Source organism: Balaenoptera acutorostrata, chromosome 13, assembly GCF_949987535.1.
Source record: "Balaenoptera acutorostrata chromosome 13, mBalAcu1.1, whole genome shotgun sequence".
In the NCBI taxonomy this organism is placed as follows: Eukaryota; Metazoa; Chordata; class Mammalia; order Artiodactyla; family Balaenopteridae; genus Balaenoptera; species Balaenoptera acutorostrata.
In genome coordinates this window covers 50,590,051-50,607,403 of record NC_080076.1, presented here as the reverse complement: position 1 = coordinate 50,607,403, position 17,353 = coordinate 50,590,051, and the positions used below count along the sequence as shown (strand labels likewise).

At 36.1% G+C, this 17,353-nt stretch overlaps 1 protein-coding gene across 4 annotated transcripts in view; it reads right to left on the bottom strand.

The window, feature by feature from the left end:
• The window catches only part of SS18 (SS18 subunit of BAF chromatin remodeling complex), a 76,527-nt gene that overhangs the window by 11,055 nt on the left and 48,119 nt on the right, over window positions 1–17,353 (bottom strand). The window contains exons 6-10 of one of the 4 annotated variants that reach the window (XM_007197581.2): window positions 11,046–11,213; window positions 10,276–10,380; window positions 7,328–7,420; window positions 6,491–6,613; window positions 4,054–4,187 (exon numbers count right to left, since the gene is read on the bottom strand). In XM_007197581.2, coding sequence (XP_007197643.1) covers window positions 4,054–4,187; window positions 6,491–6,613; window positions 7,328–7,420; window positions 10,276–10,380; window positions 11,046–11,213 — 623 coding nt within the window. The remainder of the gene's footprint in view (window positions 1–4,053; window positions 4,188–6,490; window positions 6,614–7,327; window positions 7,421–10,275; window positions 10,381–11,045; window positions 11,214–17,353) is intronic. The other 3 variants (XM_007197582.3, XM_007197583.2, XM_007197585.2) reach the window with 3 other exon arrangements.

Sequence of the window (17,353 nt, the reverse complement as noted above, 5' to 3'; positions counted from 1 at the left end):
GCCCGTGTACTGCAGCGAGGAGTGGCCCCTGCTCGCCGCAACTGGAGAGAGCCTGTGTGCAGCAACGAAGACCCAACACAGCCAAATAAATAAATAAATAAAAATTTTTTAAAAAGTCACATTAAAATACATGAAGCAAAAATGAATAGAACTGCAAGAAAATATAGACAAACACACAGATATAGCCAGAGATTTAATATTTAATATCCCTTTCTCAATAACTAATAGAACAGAAAATCAGCTAAGTCATAGGCGACTTGAACACCACTATCAAGCAGCTTGATCTAACTGACATTTACAGAACATCCCCAAAGACCATATTCTGAGCCATAAAAGAAGTCTCAATAAATGCAGAAGAATTCAAGTCATATCAAGTATGTTCTATCAAGATGATGAAATTAAATGGGAAATTGGTAACTGAAAGCTATCTGGAAAATCCCCAAATATTCAAAAACTATACACTTCTAAATAACTCTTGGGTCAAAGATGAAATCAAAAGCGAAATCAGAAAATATTTTGAACTGACTGCAAATAAAGACACAACAGAAGAGGGAGAGGTAAATACAAAGGTTCTGAGGGAGAAACATGCTGGAAACAGGCCAGTGTGACTGAAGCAGAATGAATGAGGGCGGCTATAAATACAGAGGTGAGGTGGTGGGGTAGGTGCTGGGGACATGAGCTGAGCAGGGCCTTCTAGGCCATTATATTACTCTGGGTGGGAATGAAGTCGCCACACGGTTATGCGCAGAGGGGTGGCCTAATCTGACTGACGTTTTTAAAAGATCACTGTAGGTCCTGTGAGGAGCACATCCTGTAGAGGAGCCAGGAGGAAAGCAGGAAGACCAGGAAGGAGGACAGTGCAACAGTCCAGATGAGTGAGAGTTATGACTGTGACTTGGGTAAGGGCAGGAAGTTGTGAAAAATGACTATAGATATGGCATGTATTTTGAAGGAAGAGGTGATGAGATTTGCTGGCTGACTAGACGTTTGATTTGCAAAAAGAAGGGAGTCAAGGATGACTCTGGGTTTTCTGCCTGAGGAAGTGGAAAACTGAGCTGCTGTTCACGGAGATGGAAAGACTGACCCGGGAGGCGTGGGGGGAGAGGGGGGCCCACAGCCCCTAACAGGGTTCTCTCCCAATGCCTCTCTTTTAATTCATCCTGCATACTGCAACAAGAGTCACCTGCCTAAACGCCACTATAATTAGATTTCTTTTCCATTGCCTTAACTCTCTTGAAGAGTTGAACTACTTTCCCTAAAACGAAGAAACCAACAGGTGTTTGGGTTGGGGGGATCCATGAGATAGATGTGGGGAGGCTACTAACACTGGAGTAGCTAGAATGGTCCCCTCCTCATAGCCTTTTCCAATGGGGAAGAAGATGTGTCTGGCAACTACCCCAGCATCATGGGTCTTTTTCTACTGTATAGTCCCAAAATTCCCGAGAACTTTAAAGGGTGGAATAATTATCATGATAAAAGAAGAAACATATTATATATCTATCATATATGCCAGCCACTGCTGGCATATATGATATACTTTAGATACATCATTTAAAACACTTTAAAGGCTCCACATTGTTATCAGGATAAAGCCCAAGTTCCCCAACATGGTTTATAAGAGCCCTCCTAATCTGGCCCCAATTCATCTCTCCGCTCTTGCCTCTTCTTCCCCACACTCCTGCTTTACTGAGCCACACATCTTAACACGAGTCCTTTGTGGGTGCACTTCTTTCTGACCAGAATATCCTTCTCTCCTCCACAACCAGCTGGCTAATACCTACTCATCCTTGGGCTCTCACACTTATATAATACTTCCCAAGGAACACATGTCTGGGTTAGGAGCTCCCTTCCACAAAAATCTTGCCTTTCCTCATCCAAGTACTTCTCACACTATATCGTATCATCTGCTTACTTGTCTGTTCCCACCTAGACTCAAGTTCACAAAGGCAGAGTCCATGTCGATCTTATTTCCCAATATAGCCCCATCTTAGGTACTTGGCATATAAATGTTGCTTGAGAAACATTTGCTTAAGGAATGATGTTAAGTTTGGGAGACTTAGAAATATGTTGATTTAGAGAGAAAATGATGAAGCTGAGGAAAATGACAAGACATCCAAAGAGAGATGTTCTGCTCACAGCTGGAAAAATGGAGCTGAAGTTGGGTTGAGAAGAGGAGGCTAAGGACACTGAAAATGTAAGACAGGGTGAATATAGAGACTGGGAAAAACACTAAGCCAAGGATTGATATCTGGGGAAAAGAAAGATGAGAAACAAGTAAAAAATAAACGAGGAATCACTGAAAATGTAAGAGGAACAAAATAGTACAGTAATATAGAAGCTAAAGAAGACCACTTAAGAATGAAGACAGGAACAGGTGTCAAATGCTAAAGTGAAGTCAAGGAAGATCCAGATAGTTGCTCCATGAGCCATAAGGACCAGGTCTGTTTTACTCATCTAGGACATAATATAGTATACACAGAAAATTAATAAATATTTGTTGAATTAAGGAGTAAAGGACCACTTTTCAACAGTTAACCTGTGGATGTGAAGGAGCCTACGTTTTATCTGCTCAGGGATCTTGTCCTTAGATACTCACTAGTCAACACTTATTTTACTTTTAAAATTTAGATAAAACTTCTGCCTAATCCTTTGATTTAGTTCTAGTGTATTTTTTTTAGTATTACTTATCTGTCCATACTTTTTTTTTATTAAATTAATTAATTTATGTTTGGCTGCGTTGGGTCTCCGTTGCTGTGCACGGGCTTTCTCTAGTTGCGGCGAGCGGGGGCTACTCTTTGTTATGGTGGGCAGGCTTCTCATTGCAGTGGCTTCTCTTGTTGCAGAGCACAGGCTCTAGGCGTGCAGGCTTCAGTAGTTGCAGTACAAGGGCTCAGCAACTGTGGTGCACGGGCTTAGCTGCTCCGCGGCATGTGTGATCTTCCCGGACCAGGGCTCAAACCCGTGTCCCCTGCACTGGCAGGCAGATTCTTAACCACTGCGCCACCAGGGAAGTCCTGTCCATAATTTTAAGCCTCTTATATCTCTTTTATTTTTTCCACTTAACTAGAACGTGTCAGTACAGGGGGTTGTAGACTTAAGAGAGCGTCGATGAGCGAGCTGCTTACGCCTTAGAGTCTAATCAGCACTGCATACGCGTTGTTTCTCAAACCAGATCATCCCCACTGGTCCTGGAACCCTAACATTAAAAAGTAACCTATTTTAGGTAGCTTAAGCGGTGAAGAGATCAGATTCTCCTCACTAGAAAGTCATCAGACAAACCTGAAATCAATTAAAAAAAACCTGCCAACATAATAAATCATTTTAATAATAACTTAGAGTATGTATGAGAAGATTCACAGAACAATGACTGTGGCACAGATTATTAAGTCTGAGAAATTTACTGATAAAAAGAAGGTAACACTAGGTTCAAGAGAATACAGTCATCTTAGGATGAGATACACTAACAGATATCTGAAGGTAGTAGAAGGGAAGATAACAGGGGAGAAAGAAAGATGATTAATATCTGAGATAATGGATATGTGTATGGAAGGAGGCAACAGAGACAGGTGGTGCGTGTGAGCTTAAAGAGAAGGGATATCGTGCATGTGAGGGGAGTGGGGTGCACATGCTGGAGTGCAGACGAGAGCCAGGAAGAGCACTGCCTCAGATGGACTCCACATTTCAACAGGTCAAAGCAGAGTCTTGAACAGTAAACGTGAGGGATATCAGAGAAATTAAGGGCTTTAGAACACGGAATAATGTTTGGGATAGCGAAGGGGAAGTATGCCTGGGGGGTAAAGCCCAGGGAGAGACTATGAATGAACGAACATGAACGAATGCTGGCGCTTAGAGATACGCCATGTTTCGTAGGCTACAGCAACGATGATTAACTGTGTCAGCGTTCTATGAAGAAGACTCAAGAGTAAGTAACCACCTTTTTTCGGTTAACACTATAAACAAGAGGCGGGAAAAATGAATCTTCAGCTGAGAAACGTGCAACCTAATCGAGAGTGAGCAAACAACAGGGCAGTCCCAGCTGCCCGGGTAACTCACCTGGTCATACCCGTAAGGCCTCTGCTGCGGGGGCTGGGGTGGCCCAGGCTGGGCTGGTCTGTAACCTCCGTACTGCTGCCCTTGCCCCTGCGGGTAGTTAGGGTACTGTGGACCTGGACCACCCTGCGAAGGACCTGTAAAATAATCAGCACACACAAGAGCCCAGAAGAAAAACAGTAAGTCCCTAGAATTCCAGAAGTGGTTTAAGATTAGGTGTTCCCATATTCCCTTGCAGTCTGGTATCTCGATTTTTCTTGAATGCGTTTTGAAGTACATTCCAAAAGTTATAAGAAGTAAAAATACTGTTAAGGACACTACCATGTACCAAGATGCTCTGATTCAGTATAACTTGTGCTATGTGTTAGCCATTAAGATTTTATACGTCAAAATGAGTAAAAGAGACTCAGGAGTTGTAAAGCAGGTTAACTCCATGATGTTAAGGAAATTCATCAATACCTCTACTAGGAAGTTAACCAGTATAATAAGCATGCGGTGAAAAGAAAAGGCAAGGAGCAGACTCAAATTGAAATACTGAAGTAATTTCTGAATAAAGTTTGGAAATCAGTGATAGTTACAGCTGTATAACTCTAAGATTTATACTTGCAATAACTAAAAGAATCACAAAGAATGATTTTACATGTAAATTCTAGATTTGCATTTGCAATCACCAAAAGAAAGCTTTATGTTCTGCACTGACAAACTCATTATCACAATATTTTCAAACAGAAACTAAAGACGACTTGAAAAGCCACAGGCTGTATGTGGAAAAAACATGATTCAAAAGTTACACTCTGTGTACCCATCACCTTTAATACTTAACCCATATAAATGAAGGATTTCAACTTCCAGAGATGACAAGGGACTAATTTGGCTTGCCAAACAAATACGTCTATTTCATAAACTCTACTCCTGTCTATTGTAAAGAATGCTTTATAAAGCATAAGCTGAAAAGCTTTGATACTTAAATGTTTTCTATCACAGCCATTCAAATCCTGTCATAAAAAAACACTGCAGAGAAAGATGTCAAAGAGAACAAGAAATTTTCAAGCTTAAATTCCACCAGTCTATTATTTTGTTTATTTAGTTATTATGCATCCAATTATTAAAACTCTGTATTTTTTATTAGAAGCAAGTCTGACAGCTGAAACCTATAGATAAGCAAAATGGGAATGTCTCCTTTAGGGTGCCCAACGATGTCTGACAAAACAGCATTTAACTACTTAAGTCAAAATCACTATATTTCTTTTACTCTCTCTTTCCACTGAAAATAATATTTCTCTTAAATCAATAAACTTACCTGACTGAGCCACATAATATTTGTTTTCATGCAAACACAATAAAACCAGAATACTCTATTTATTCAATGTACAAATATTTAATGGTCATGAAATGGAAATGCCATTTGAGAGGAGCAAGAAAGTCCCTTTGTAAAGACAAGAAATACATGGACTATTTCTAAAGTCATAGTTGGAATTTGGGAACCAGAACTGATCATTTTGGGGAAAATTCCTGACACCCAATACCTGGCTGAATTCCAGTGCTTCTGTCAAAGGTGCAAGAGAATTTCAGCCTGATCCTGGTTCTTAGATTTGCTTTCTTTATGGAAAGAGGTGCCCATAATAACAGCAGAGTTTAAACCAATGAATAAAAATAATAAGACATTACTAATGTTAAAAAAAGAGGCCATGTTAGCAAGAGATGATGTCAGATTAAGCAGCTACTTCTCCTATCGTAGGAATCATATTTTCCTATATCTAAAGTAGTTATTACAGAAGCCGAAAATTTAAGACTGAGATATCAGGTCTGCATTATTCCCCCCCTCCCTATCTAATAGTGAGATAGCCAACTAGTAGACATTATAGTGAGTATATAATAAGAAAAGATGGCTATACTTCTCCCGAAGTGTAAGATACATACCTGCAATAAATATACTCCTATGAATGTGTATACTGCTATTTTAACAGAGAATGACAAAGACATTTTCTTTACGCATTCCAAATAGATCTCACTTGTACACTAAAAGATCAATGTTACTTTTCACGGTAACAGTCATTAGTTTTAGAAACAAATTTGCCAAGCGGATTATGTAGATGTTGTTAATAATCACCCAACTCATCAGTTTTCCAAGCACATAGAAAGCTATTGGCTGCTTGTGGATGCCAAATTGGTTTAAGAATTCATTAAGGATTTCACTTTGAGTGACTACGTACCGTACCTTTGGTCAATGAGCCATCTCTAGTTTATGTTTCTTTTTAAATGGATTACTAGTTTAAGAACAACACTTCGAATATAAACACTCCAGTAACAGGCTAAGCTAAAACTGTGAATTTTCAAAAATAATTCTTAGAAAAATAAACATTAAATATCCACTTCCGTATTATGAAAGAGTAATCATCACATTTTTTGGTGACAAGAATAAATTGCAGTAAGCCATTACCGTAGCCCTGCTGCTGTCCTGGATAGCCCTGCTGCCCTGGGTACTGCTGCTGCTGGGGTGGATATCCCTGTTGGGGAGGCGGTCCTTGGTAAGCATCTTGCTGTTGGCCATACTGTGAATTCCCTACAGGATAATTGGAGAAGAGGAAAAAAAAAAAAAAACTGAGAAGTTTGCTTAATTAACTTTTTTCCTCTAAGATGCATAGCCAACAACACAAGAACAAAATAAAATGCCATATTGATTTTTAAAAGTTAACAAAACAAAGAAAAAACTCAAACCAAACAGAAGGATTTCGGCCAAACAAACTGCAGTTAAAGCCAATTGTGCAAGGTTGAACTGCAGCATTTTCAGCGTCTCTGCCATACGAGCATTACATTTACTGGAACATCACAGTCATAAGATCATGACTATGCTAAATAAAATAAAAAAGACAAAATTAAAGACAGCTACAAGAGCACACACTAGCTACACAAGATCAGCAAGCTGTTTCCTAAAGGCACTAAACTTATATGTAAAATTATACATATGTAAACACACACAAGAAAAAAAAATTGGATTGATGGATTTATGTTCAAATAGAAAATTTCCACTGAGGAAAAAATTATTTTAAAATGTTTTAGTCTTTTTATTGTTGTTAGAAATGGCAAGTCATGGTTATACATTTTAAATATTTGTAAGGAAATTATTTTGATTGTTCTAGGCTCCCTGCAACTTTCAAGACAGCCAGCAACTAGTATTCTACGAGAGCTTTGCGTGGGTAGAAGTTGTCTTATGCAAGAATTTTCGTTCCTGTAGAAGGGGATATATATGTGTATGTGTGTGAAGGTATATAGATACCTCCTTCGTAGTAATGTTGTGAGGAATCCTCATAAGGCCTATCGTAGCCTTGTTCAGGATACGACGGTTGCTGATAACCGTAATCATTATGACCTACATCAATTCGACAAGAGACAGGAAGAAACGTTAATGGCCACTGAGTGAAAACCCTAAATATATTTAAACTTTCAGATAAAATTGAAAAAAAGAAAAAGAAATGGAAATACATAAAAAATAATTTCAATTGCATTAGCCAAATATTTACCAAATGTGATTGTTTTCATATTGAGATAACGTGCAATTCTTTTTTTAAGCAAAAAACAGTTTTAGAAACATTACACTTAGTCTTAACTCTGATAATCCTCATCAAGGAGGGAAAAAAAAAACTTTATCTTCAATTTAAAAAAAAAAAAAGAAAATGAAAGCATTTAGGACTTTCACATGTAAATAACTTGAATTAAATTAGAACGAACAAAGGAAGCAATTATATTTTGTCAAACACCTGTTCTGCTGGTCGCCAATTCCACAGCATATGCTAAAACAATGCAAAATATAAAAGAGCTCCATAAGTTTTTTTCCCCTAAAAGAAACTGAAACAAATTTTTCACATTTTCTTTTAACTTGCTTAAAGTATATGTATCTCAAAGTATTTTCAGATGCAAAAATATATTGCTTAATCCTGCCATTCTAGGAGCCTTTAGAAAATATTTCTAGAGTATCACAAACATACACCTTCATAAAATTAATACTGTGTTAAGTGCTAGAGTACACCTTTAATTTTAAGGCACGATAAATTTACACCTGCAAGATGACTAGACTTTTAATGAAATCAATACTCTAGTCCTTTTAACTAAGCTGCTCAAAGAAATCGCAAGAAATAACTTTTCAGTTAGCTAAAATCTGAACTAAATTTTAGAAAAATACCTAATTAAGTAAGGAGGAATATAGTTATGAATAAATGTAATACTCATTGCTCTAGTATTCCAATGTTCCCAAACCACCTCATAAATATCTATATTATGGATTGGCAAACTATGGTCTGCAGTCTAAACACAGCCAGGTGGCCTGTTTTTGTAAAGAAAGTTTCACTGGAACACAGTCATATCCATTCATATTTTCTATAGCTGTTTTCATGCTACCACAAGAGTTCAGTAGTTTAGACTGCGACCACATGATTTGCAAAGACGAAAATATTTCCTGGCCCTTTACAGAAAAAAGTTTGCCAACCCCTAATCTACATATTTATTGACATAGTATCTGAACATAATAACAAAATATCCAATGCTGTTTAAGAAAATTAATTGTTGTTATAAATGGAATACTCTATGTAAATGTCAGACAAATATATTAATACACAGCTATTCAAAAATGATTACCACTGAAATTTTAAAATTCCATTATGTAATAAAATGAATTATTTATAGCAACCTTAAAGTTCTGCTATTTACAAAAATAACATCTCTATTTTGAATAGAAAGTTCATATTTATAACAATACAAATTTCACATTTCAGGAAATACTCAGGACCAAAATAACAGTGTTAAGTTCAACTCAATTACTTAAAATGTATTTTTAAAATTAAACAAAACAATCATTTATTTTCAGCAGACTTCCTAATGTATAATATTTAACAACCTAGAGTTCATTTCTTTAAAATATCTATAGTCTATAAATGTAACTAAAGTTTTTCATTAAAAAAAAATATATAATGTCTACATGTGAGAGGAAAAAGAAAAAAAAAATCCAACATTCTAAATAATTCAGGGCAAGTAAAACATTTTAAAAAAATGTTGTTTTCTAACCAGAATTAGCCATACATATCACTGCCACTAACAAACATATATTTTGTGTGCAAAATTCTACAGGTGAGTGAGTGCTCTGCCTGTGTAAGCAGAATCTTTGCCGGAAAAAACCAACGTCCTTATACCACTTATGCTTTATACATTGATAAAAAGTGGTGGACAAAATTATTTTTTAAATACACCAAATTATATCTTCTTGCTAGCTTACATTAGCTTCTAGTCAAATGGTCCCAACACTTCAGCTTGAAGTTCTTAGTTTGCCCAAGTTTTCTGTTAGGTAGTTTACCTTAAATACATCAAGGGAGCTTAATATAAATGAAGATTTTGGCAAGTCCTTCCAAACAAGAAAAATCTAACCACCTCTATTTGATCAATTTTATATGTTTGTATTATTTTTTCTTCAACATTGTATCATAAAGTTTTCAAACATACATGAAAACAAAGAACTGTATGATGAAAGCCTGCTTGTATGCTTGTATTACTACTAAGCACAGTACATCTTTTACTGACCACTTTTTCACAAGCCACCTTCCCACTAAAAAATAAACATACCATTAAACTAAATAACTAAAGTTAAAATCTGGTTTCCAAATGCCTTTCTATTCTACTAACTCTATTATAAACAGCTATATTATGGATATGATTCAGTCTCTAAAATCTTTCTCAAGTACAAATGCTAATGTATATAAACATAGTTCTGTTCTTTGAGACATATGCAACATTAACTAACGTGATGAAATTTGGAAGAATACTCAAAACTATATTCTCTTCGTATTTATACAATGCATAAAAGTAAACCAGTGGGTGAACTTTACGGTATATGAATTACCTCAATAAAGCTTTTATTTAAAAAAGTAAATTAGTAACACTTGCTTTGGTTCAAATGAACAATTCCAAATATAAAAGGATCCTCTTTCATATAAGAAAGGATTCCAATGACAGAACATGATTCCTGATGGTACTAATATGGAATAACCAAACAAAATATACTTTAAAATAGATTATAAACTAATGCTACCATTGATGCTTTAGATTACTGAAGTGTTTCTAAATTTGGAAGAAACACATTGTTAGTTTCTTCATTCTGATTAGAATGTTTTGAGTAGCTACCCACATTAATACTGGGCAGGGATAGAAAATGGGAAAGTTAACATTAGGAGAGATTACCATCAGGGTAATATTGCTGGTTCATGCCTTCTGGAGGACCTTGTCCACCATGACTGTACTGGTCCCCATAATAGTCTTCCTGGCCTGAGTACTGCTGTGGTGGGCCTGAAAAACCACAACCAGTCAAGATGTAAATAATTTGTTCTCCAGGTCATTCAAAGGCTTTCCGTCTAATCTGGTGTTATGAGAGATGATTTCTCAGCTGTAGGTTCCCCTCCCATGCTTTGGCATTTCAGATACTTTTGACTATTCGTATACACACACATACATAAACACACAGCAACACCACACACCACATTTCACAAAAATTAATGTTAAGACCATACATGCAATATCAAACAATACCAACTCAAAAAAACAAACATTAACTTCCTAAAAAGAGATTCAAACTGGAAGAAAATTAATTTCCTTTTTATTTTGATATTAGAGCAGTTTGAAATAAATTAGGGTTTGTTTCTGACCGTATATTTAGTAACCTCTCAAAAATAAGACAGTATTTTCTGCTGTAAATTAGTAAGCTTTCGATATAAAATTTTGACGTAAACTTTTCCCAGAAAAGAGTAAGTAAAAAGAAGGCTATAAACCAGGAAGTTCATATCCACTTTCTGTGACCCTTTGTACCTGCTATACCCACTGCCTTTTAAGAAAAATAATAAAATATGATTTTTAGAAATCAAGAAACAAAAAGCTCTGACTCTGCCTGTATGAAAAGTTCATTAAAATTTAAAGCCTTTCGACTACTGTTAAAAACTTTCCAAATGGAATCGTACCCTGTTGCGGTGGCCTATAGGGAGGAATCTGTCTCTGTGCTATCATATGGTTGCCCTGGTTAACTTGACCCATCATTCCCATAGGCGGCTGCTGGCCTTGGTAATGCTGCCCACCTCCCTGAGGCATGCTGTACTGTTGAGAAGGAGGCTGCTGGTGCATCATTGGACCTGAAAACACACAAAACATTAGGCACGTAATTTTTTGCATATCATTTTAACATCTTAAGAGAAATACAAAAATCTTTTGTTATCCTATAATCCCTGAACTATATAACTTATGGCAAGATAAACTGACTTCAAGTAATAAAAACAAATCTTTGAACTACAGTTCCCATGCCTAAAATAATCTGCAAACAAGGGAAAACAAGTAATCCATGGTAGCTGATTCGAATTCCACTGGAGGAATACTGTTAACAATTTCTAAAAAAACAGAGTGGATACGATATATGAACATCCTGAATGTATATATATTTTTTATTATGTACTATATAGTATTTATCTATGCAATTTTTCTAGGAAAGACAGAATCCTTATGCTACATAAGAAAATATGCCAAAACAAAGTAAACCACAAAATCACACAGCAAATCAGTAGTCGAGCTAACGGAAAGAAATCTAATTTCAGTGTATCCATTCTTTTTTTCCTTTTGCAATGCCCAGTCATTATATAATGGTAGACAGGGAAACTACAAACACAAAAATTTAAGGGTCTTCCTTCCTTTTTCCAACTTTAAGATTTATAAACTAAAAAGGTCTTCCTGAAATCAAAAGGCTATACAATGCTTCTTAATAAGCTCTAACACACACATACACAATCAAAAACACCTAGGCAGAGAACTACAATAAGCCATAGACTTAGAAATCAGAACTATGCGGTTTCCAAAGTGAGTAATATCGAGGTAGCCCAACTACCACTGCTACAGTATCACACTGGCAACAGTAAAAATATATCACATGATATAATGAACAATGGCCATCAAGTTCTGTGTTGTCATGTAAACATGTAAGCAGCTCCTCAGAGGCTCACCAGGCTAAGTTATGGTGTGGGGAGCTCATCATTCTACCATTATAACCATTACTGTCTGACAAGTATGTATGAGTCATCCCCCAGTTTACTGCCTAAATAGCTACATACTCCCCCCCTTTACTGACTCGGGGAAAATTTAAGAAGAAAGTACAAAAGGCAAAGAACTAGAAAACTTTTACAGGCAAAACTGCCCAGATGAGCCAAAAGCTCATTATTTATATAAACATTCAAAACAAAACATGCCCACCTCTATAAATATGTTGCTGACCTACAACAGCAGCAACAATGTAAGCAGAAAGAACTCACTCTTCTCCAGTTTGAAGAACTGGTTATCTAAAGAAGCATTTTATCAGAGCTAACTTTTTCTCCTACTTGCCTTCTTCTGTTCTTCTACTTCTTTTCAAATTCCTTTTTCCTTCTAATTTTGTCATAAATATAAACCTTTCAAAGGTTACTCTGGGACTTTTTTTTTCAACAATAAACTCTTAATAGTAGGGATAAGGTGGCTCAGTGGAGAGTGGAGGGGAAGAGAACCTGACACAGAATGCACTTAACACTACCAGACACGCCTTCACACTTATTTAATGTAAATGACTAACAACTACCAAAGGTAAGGATCCTAATTTTCAAGTTTTTAGCCAAAGGATCCAAAGATCAAGATCATATAAGCTAATAGATGTCAACTGGGAATCAGGCAAAACTCAAGTTTGATATCAAAAGCACATTTATTCTACTGTTCTTCACTGCCTCTACTGAAGCTATAGCAAATGTAGTAGTTCAGAAACAAATTATGCAATTTAAAAAGTTCCAAAACACTAACTACTTTAACTGAGGTTACAATTTTTAAAATGTATTCTGTATATAATAAAGTACTGAATACTAGCATTCATAATATAGTAGGCAGCATGATTGGCCATTTATAGAATTCATTTTTAGCAAATGAAGGTTTTGCCTTGTCTTTCTTCTCCATCACTGATTAAAGACCTCTTGTCTTAACAGAAGATAACTATAAAATTAAAGCATATAACATGCACTGGAAGCAAAATTAAAAATAAAGGAGAAAGAAAGCAAAAACACAATAGCTGGGGGAAAATCCAAAAGGATACAATAACAACAAAATTCCAAGCTCTGCTGTAAAGAAGAAAAGTAATTCTAGTTTTAAGCCCTAGATAGAAAAGACCATGCCACTTGTGCTTTATCTTTGGGGACTGTCAGCACTTCCAATCCCAAAGAGCTCAATTACCACCCTTCTTTTATTCTCTGTCACTTCTCTCCCTCTAAGGATCCCTGACATCATTCAAGATCAAGCCTAAAACGGCAGAGAATGGAGGAGGAGAGCACTGCTAAAACATGGTACTTTTCACCTTTTCCCTTAAAGGCTTATCCATTAAAAAAAGATTACGACTTCAATTCTGATTGTTTAGGAAGCATATTATTTTTCTTATGATAATGAAATATGCTACACCGGCAAATAAATGTATGTTATCTCTTGAGATACTAATGGAAATAAGAGAGCTAAATCTCAAAAGGTTACCCCCAAAATAAGTTCTAAAAATTTGTGCTACAGAGTGAAGATTATAAAATAAGTCTATTAAAATCATCTTCTACAAACCGTGACCTCACACATTACTGTATGCATAAAGGTTACTCTTTATCTTTTACATAAATCATTCTGATGCTAAGATGAACTAAAAAGTGTGATACAAAGATCCTACTAATGTCTTAATTATCTATAATATGCTTTTGTAAAAGTGTTTTAAAAGGACATGTAACAAATGTACATCACCACATTATTTCTTTCCATTTTGAGCTTCACACCCTAACAGATATTCTATGGAAACAATGTCCTATATCTTAAACACATGTAAAATATTCCCAAATCACCATATTTTACATTACTGGAATTCTTTGCTCCAATGAGACAGTTAATACATAGTTTTGTCTCAAGTTACTTGTTCAAAAAGAAGAATTTTTTTAAGACTCAACTATAAAGGTAACAATAAGCTTTGCACAGCAACGGAGACCCAACGCAGCCAAAAATAAAATAAAATTAATTAATTAAAAAAAAAGCTTTAAATAATCTATGAAGAATTTAGAACTACATAATTTTTAAAATTCTATATACATATAAATATATACATATATGCATATATATTCATATCTTGAGATGCAAACCAATACACTAAAACTCTGTAAATCATGCCATTAATCTATGAATTATTTTAAGTGAAGGTTAAAAATGACAGCTAACAGTTAATGAGCACTTATTACGGGCCAGGCATCAAGCTAAGAGCTTTTTTTTTTTCTTGTTGCAGAGCACGGGCTCTAGGTGCGCAGGCTTCAGTAGTTGTGGCACATGGGCTCAGTAGTTGTGGCTCACGGGCTCTAGAGCACAGGCTCAGTAGTTGTGGCGCACAGGCTTAGTTGCTCCACAGCATGTGGGATCTTCCCGGACCAGGGCTCGAACCCGTGTCCCCTGCACTGGCAGGCAGATTCTTAACCACTGTGCCACCAGGGAAGCCCAAGTTAGGAGCTTTATGTCTATTATTTATCCTCCTCAAACCCTATGAAACATGTAGTATTGTTATCAACTTCACTTTACAAGTAAGAAAAGTTAAGGCATACAAGCATTAAGAACCTTACCTAAAGTTGCATAGCTAGGAAACGGTGGTGAGAACTCTAAAGCCATGCTCTTAACCATTATGTGTACCTCTTCTTCGAAGTCAAATCATACTTCTCCCATGTAATATCTCCCAGGAAAACAGTTCTATGTAACATCATCACTCTAATAATAAAATCCTAGAATACAAGAAGTTTCTTCACTTCATCTATTATCTCTGTTATAGTGACCACGGAACCACGTAGATAATACCTACTCCAAGCCTATTTTCTTGTTCATATTTCATCATCTACTGCTCACATTTTACTACTTGTTCCTTAACCATTCAGTCTCAAACTAAACCACTTACAGCTCTCATTTGAATGTATTACTAATGGTTTATTTGCAAGAAAAAAAATCCCTGTATTCCAGTAAATTCAATTAGCTCACCCACCTATTAAATAGCCACTTAAAGAGAATAGGATTCTTTACTTACCAAAAACGTACATCTCTCCTCATCAAGAGTTTTAAGTAGTTCACAATAAGACATTTAGATATAACACCAAGGATAAAAGAACATGAGCCAAGTAACTAAGAAAATCCCAGCAGCTTAGTAAAGTCACTGTTAACTGGTACAAACTTAGCTGAATTTCCTAGAAACCAATGAAGAATTAGAACCATGATAGATTTTATCTAGTAAAAAGAACAGTTCATTAAGAGATACAAACTTTTCATAACATGAAGTTTTTAGAGAAATCTCATGAAAGTATTAAAAAGTACTGAAACATAATAGTATCAATCAATAACTTTTGTTATTGTTAGTTTCTTCAGTAGCACAGACCATCCTTACATGTACTTCCTTACAGTAATTATTTCTTAAGGCTGTGATTTTCAACTGTGGGTGATTTTGTCCCCAGGGGACATTCAGTAAAGTTTGGAGCCATTTTTGGTTGTCGCAAGTGGTGTAGGGGGTTGCTACTGTCACCTAGTGGGTACAGGACAGAAATACTGCTAAATATCTCAACGATGCACAGGACAGGCCCCGACAACAAAGAATTATGTGGCTCAAAATGTCAATAGTGCTGAGTTAAGAAGTCCTGGATTCTCAAGGGCATAATCCTAAATCACAGGCATCTCTACCAACTAGTCTGAGAATCAGATTATGCATTCAGTTTTCTGGTGATTGAAAATTGGAAAAGGGATGTGTTGTGGCTTAATAAATCTAGCAAAGTAAAAAGCTAGGCAATTTCTTAGCCAACTTCTCTTAATAGTTTCAACTATACTATACAGTAATATTAATTCGAAAACAAAGTCACTGTTAAACATCTATTGTAGACTGAAAAGCATTCCAAAAGCTCTAGATTTATGGGACACAAGTGACAATCTGTTGTGAAAGTAAGGTCCTATCTTGTCCAAGTAGAAAGCCATGGAGATGGGCTATATTAGAACATATAGCTTTGTGTCACTTAGCATGAAAGCTGAAAAGTTATGAACCATCAGGTACAGCAGAAATGATCCTGCCTAGAAAAAACTTCTGAGGGAATGGACTGTAAATACGTATGAACTTGGAATGTTTGTAAAATGTAATTTCTAAAATTTACCCCTAGAGATTCTGATTTAGCAGGTATGGGGTGGAGCAGACAAATCTTGTTTTAACAACTACCCCAGATGATTCCGATCCCGGTAGTCTTAGGATCACACATTGAGCCAGAGGTGTAATGGAAAAAAAGTAACCAATTGTCCCCTTTTACCATAAAAGCAGCCAGATTATAGTTCATGCAAAATGGTTAAACTGGATTAGAACTGCATCCCATAAGGGCACCTAGGATGTTAGCTATAAAATGAATCCCAAGGAGTAAATGTTACAAATACGTCAAAACCCAGTGAATGATACACTTAAGATTGGTGCACTTCATTGCGTGTAAATATTACCTAAAGAAAAAACGATTAAAAGAAAAAAGAAAAATTTTTAAACGTTGAGCTCTAATGATACGCAGACTAAAGTATTCATGGGTAAAGTGTACTAATAATCTGCGAGTTACTCTGAAATGCATTTTGAAAAAGAAGATGCTATTAATGGATGAGTAGATGGATGGGCAGATAGACAGTTAAAAAATAATTCAACTAGAAAACGGGCAAAAGACACGAAGAGACATTTCACTGAAGAGGATATAGAGATGGCAAATAAGCACATGAAAAGATGTTCAGTATCAGCAGCCATTGGGGAGATGCAAATTAGGACCACAAGGAGATGCAGTCTAGTACACATGTTTAGAACAGCCAAGATAAAAAAGAAAAAAACTGACAATACCAAATGCTGGCAAGGACTTGGAGAAAGCAGACCTCTCACACATTGCTGGTGGGATGGTAAAATGGTAGTTACTTTGGTGATCACTTTGGCAGTTTCTAAAAAAAATGAATATATAACTTATCATATGACCCAGCAATAGCACTCCTGGTTATTTATCCCAGAGAAATGAAAACTAATGTCCAAACAAAAACATTATCATGTACACAACTGTTCAGAGCATCTTTATTTGTAAAAGCCAAAAACTGGAAACTGAAATGTCCCTCAATAGATGAATGGTTAAACAAACTGTGGTACAGCCATAACAGGGAATACTACTCAGCAACAAAAAGGAATGAACAACTGATACATGCAACAAGTTGAATAAATATTAAT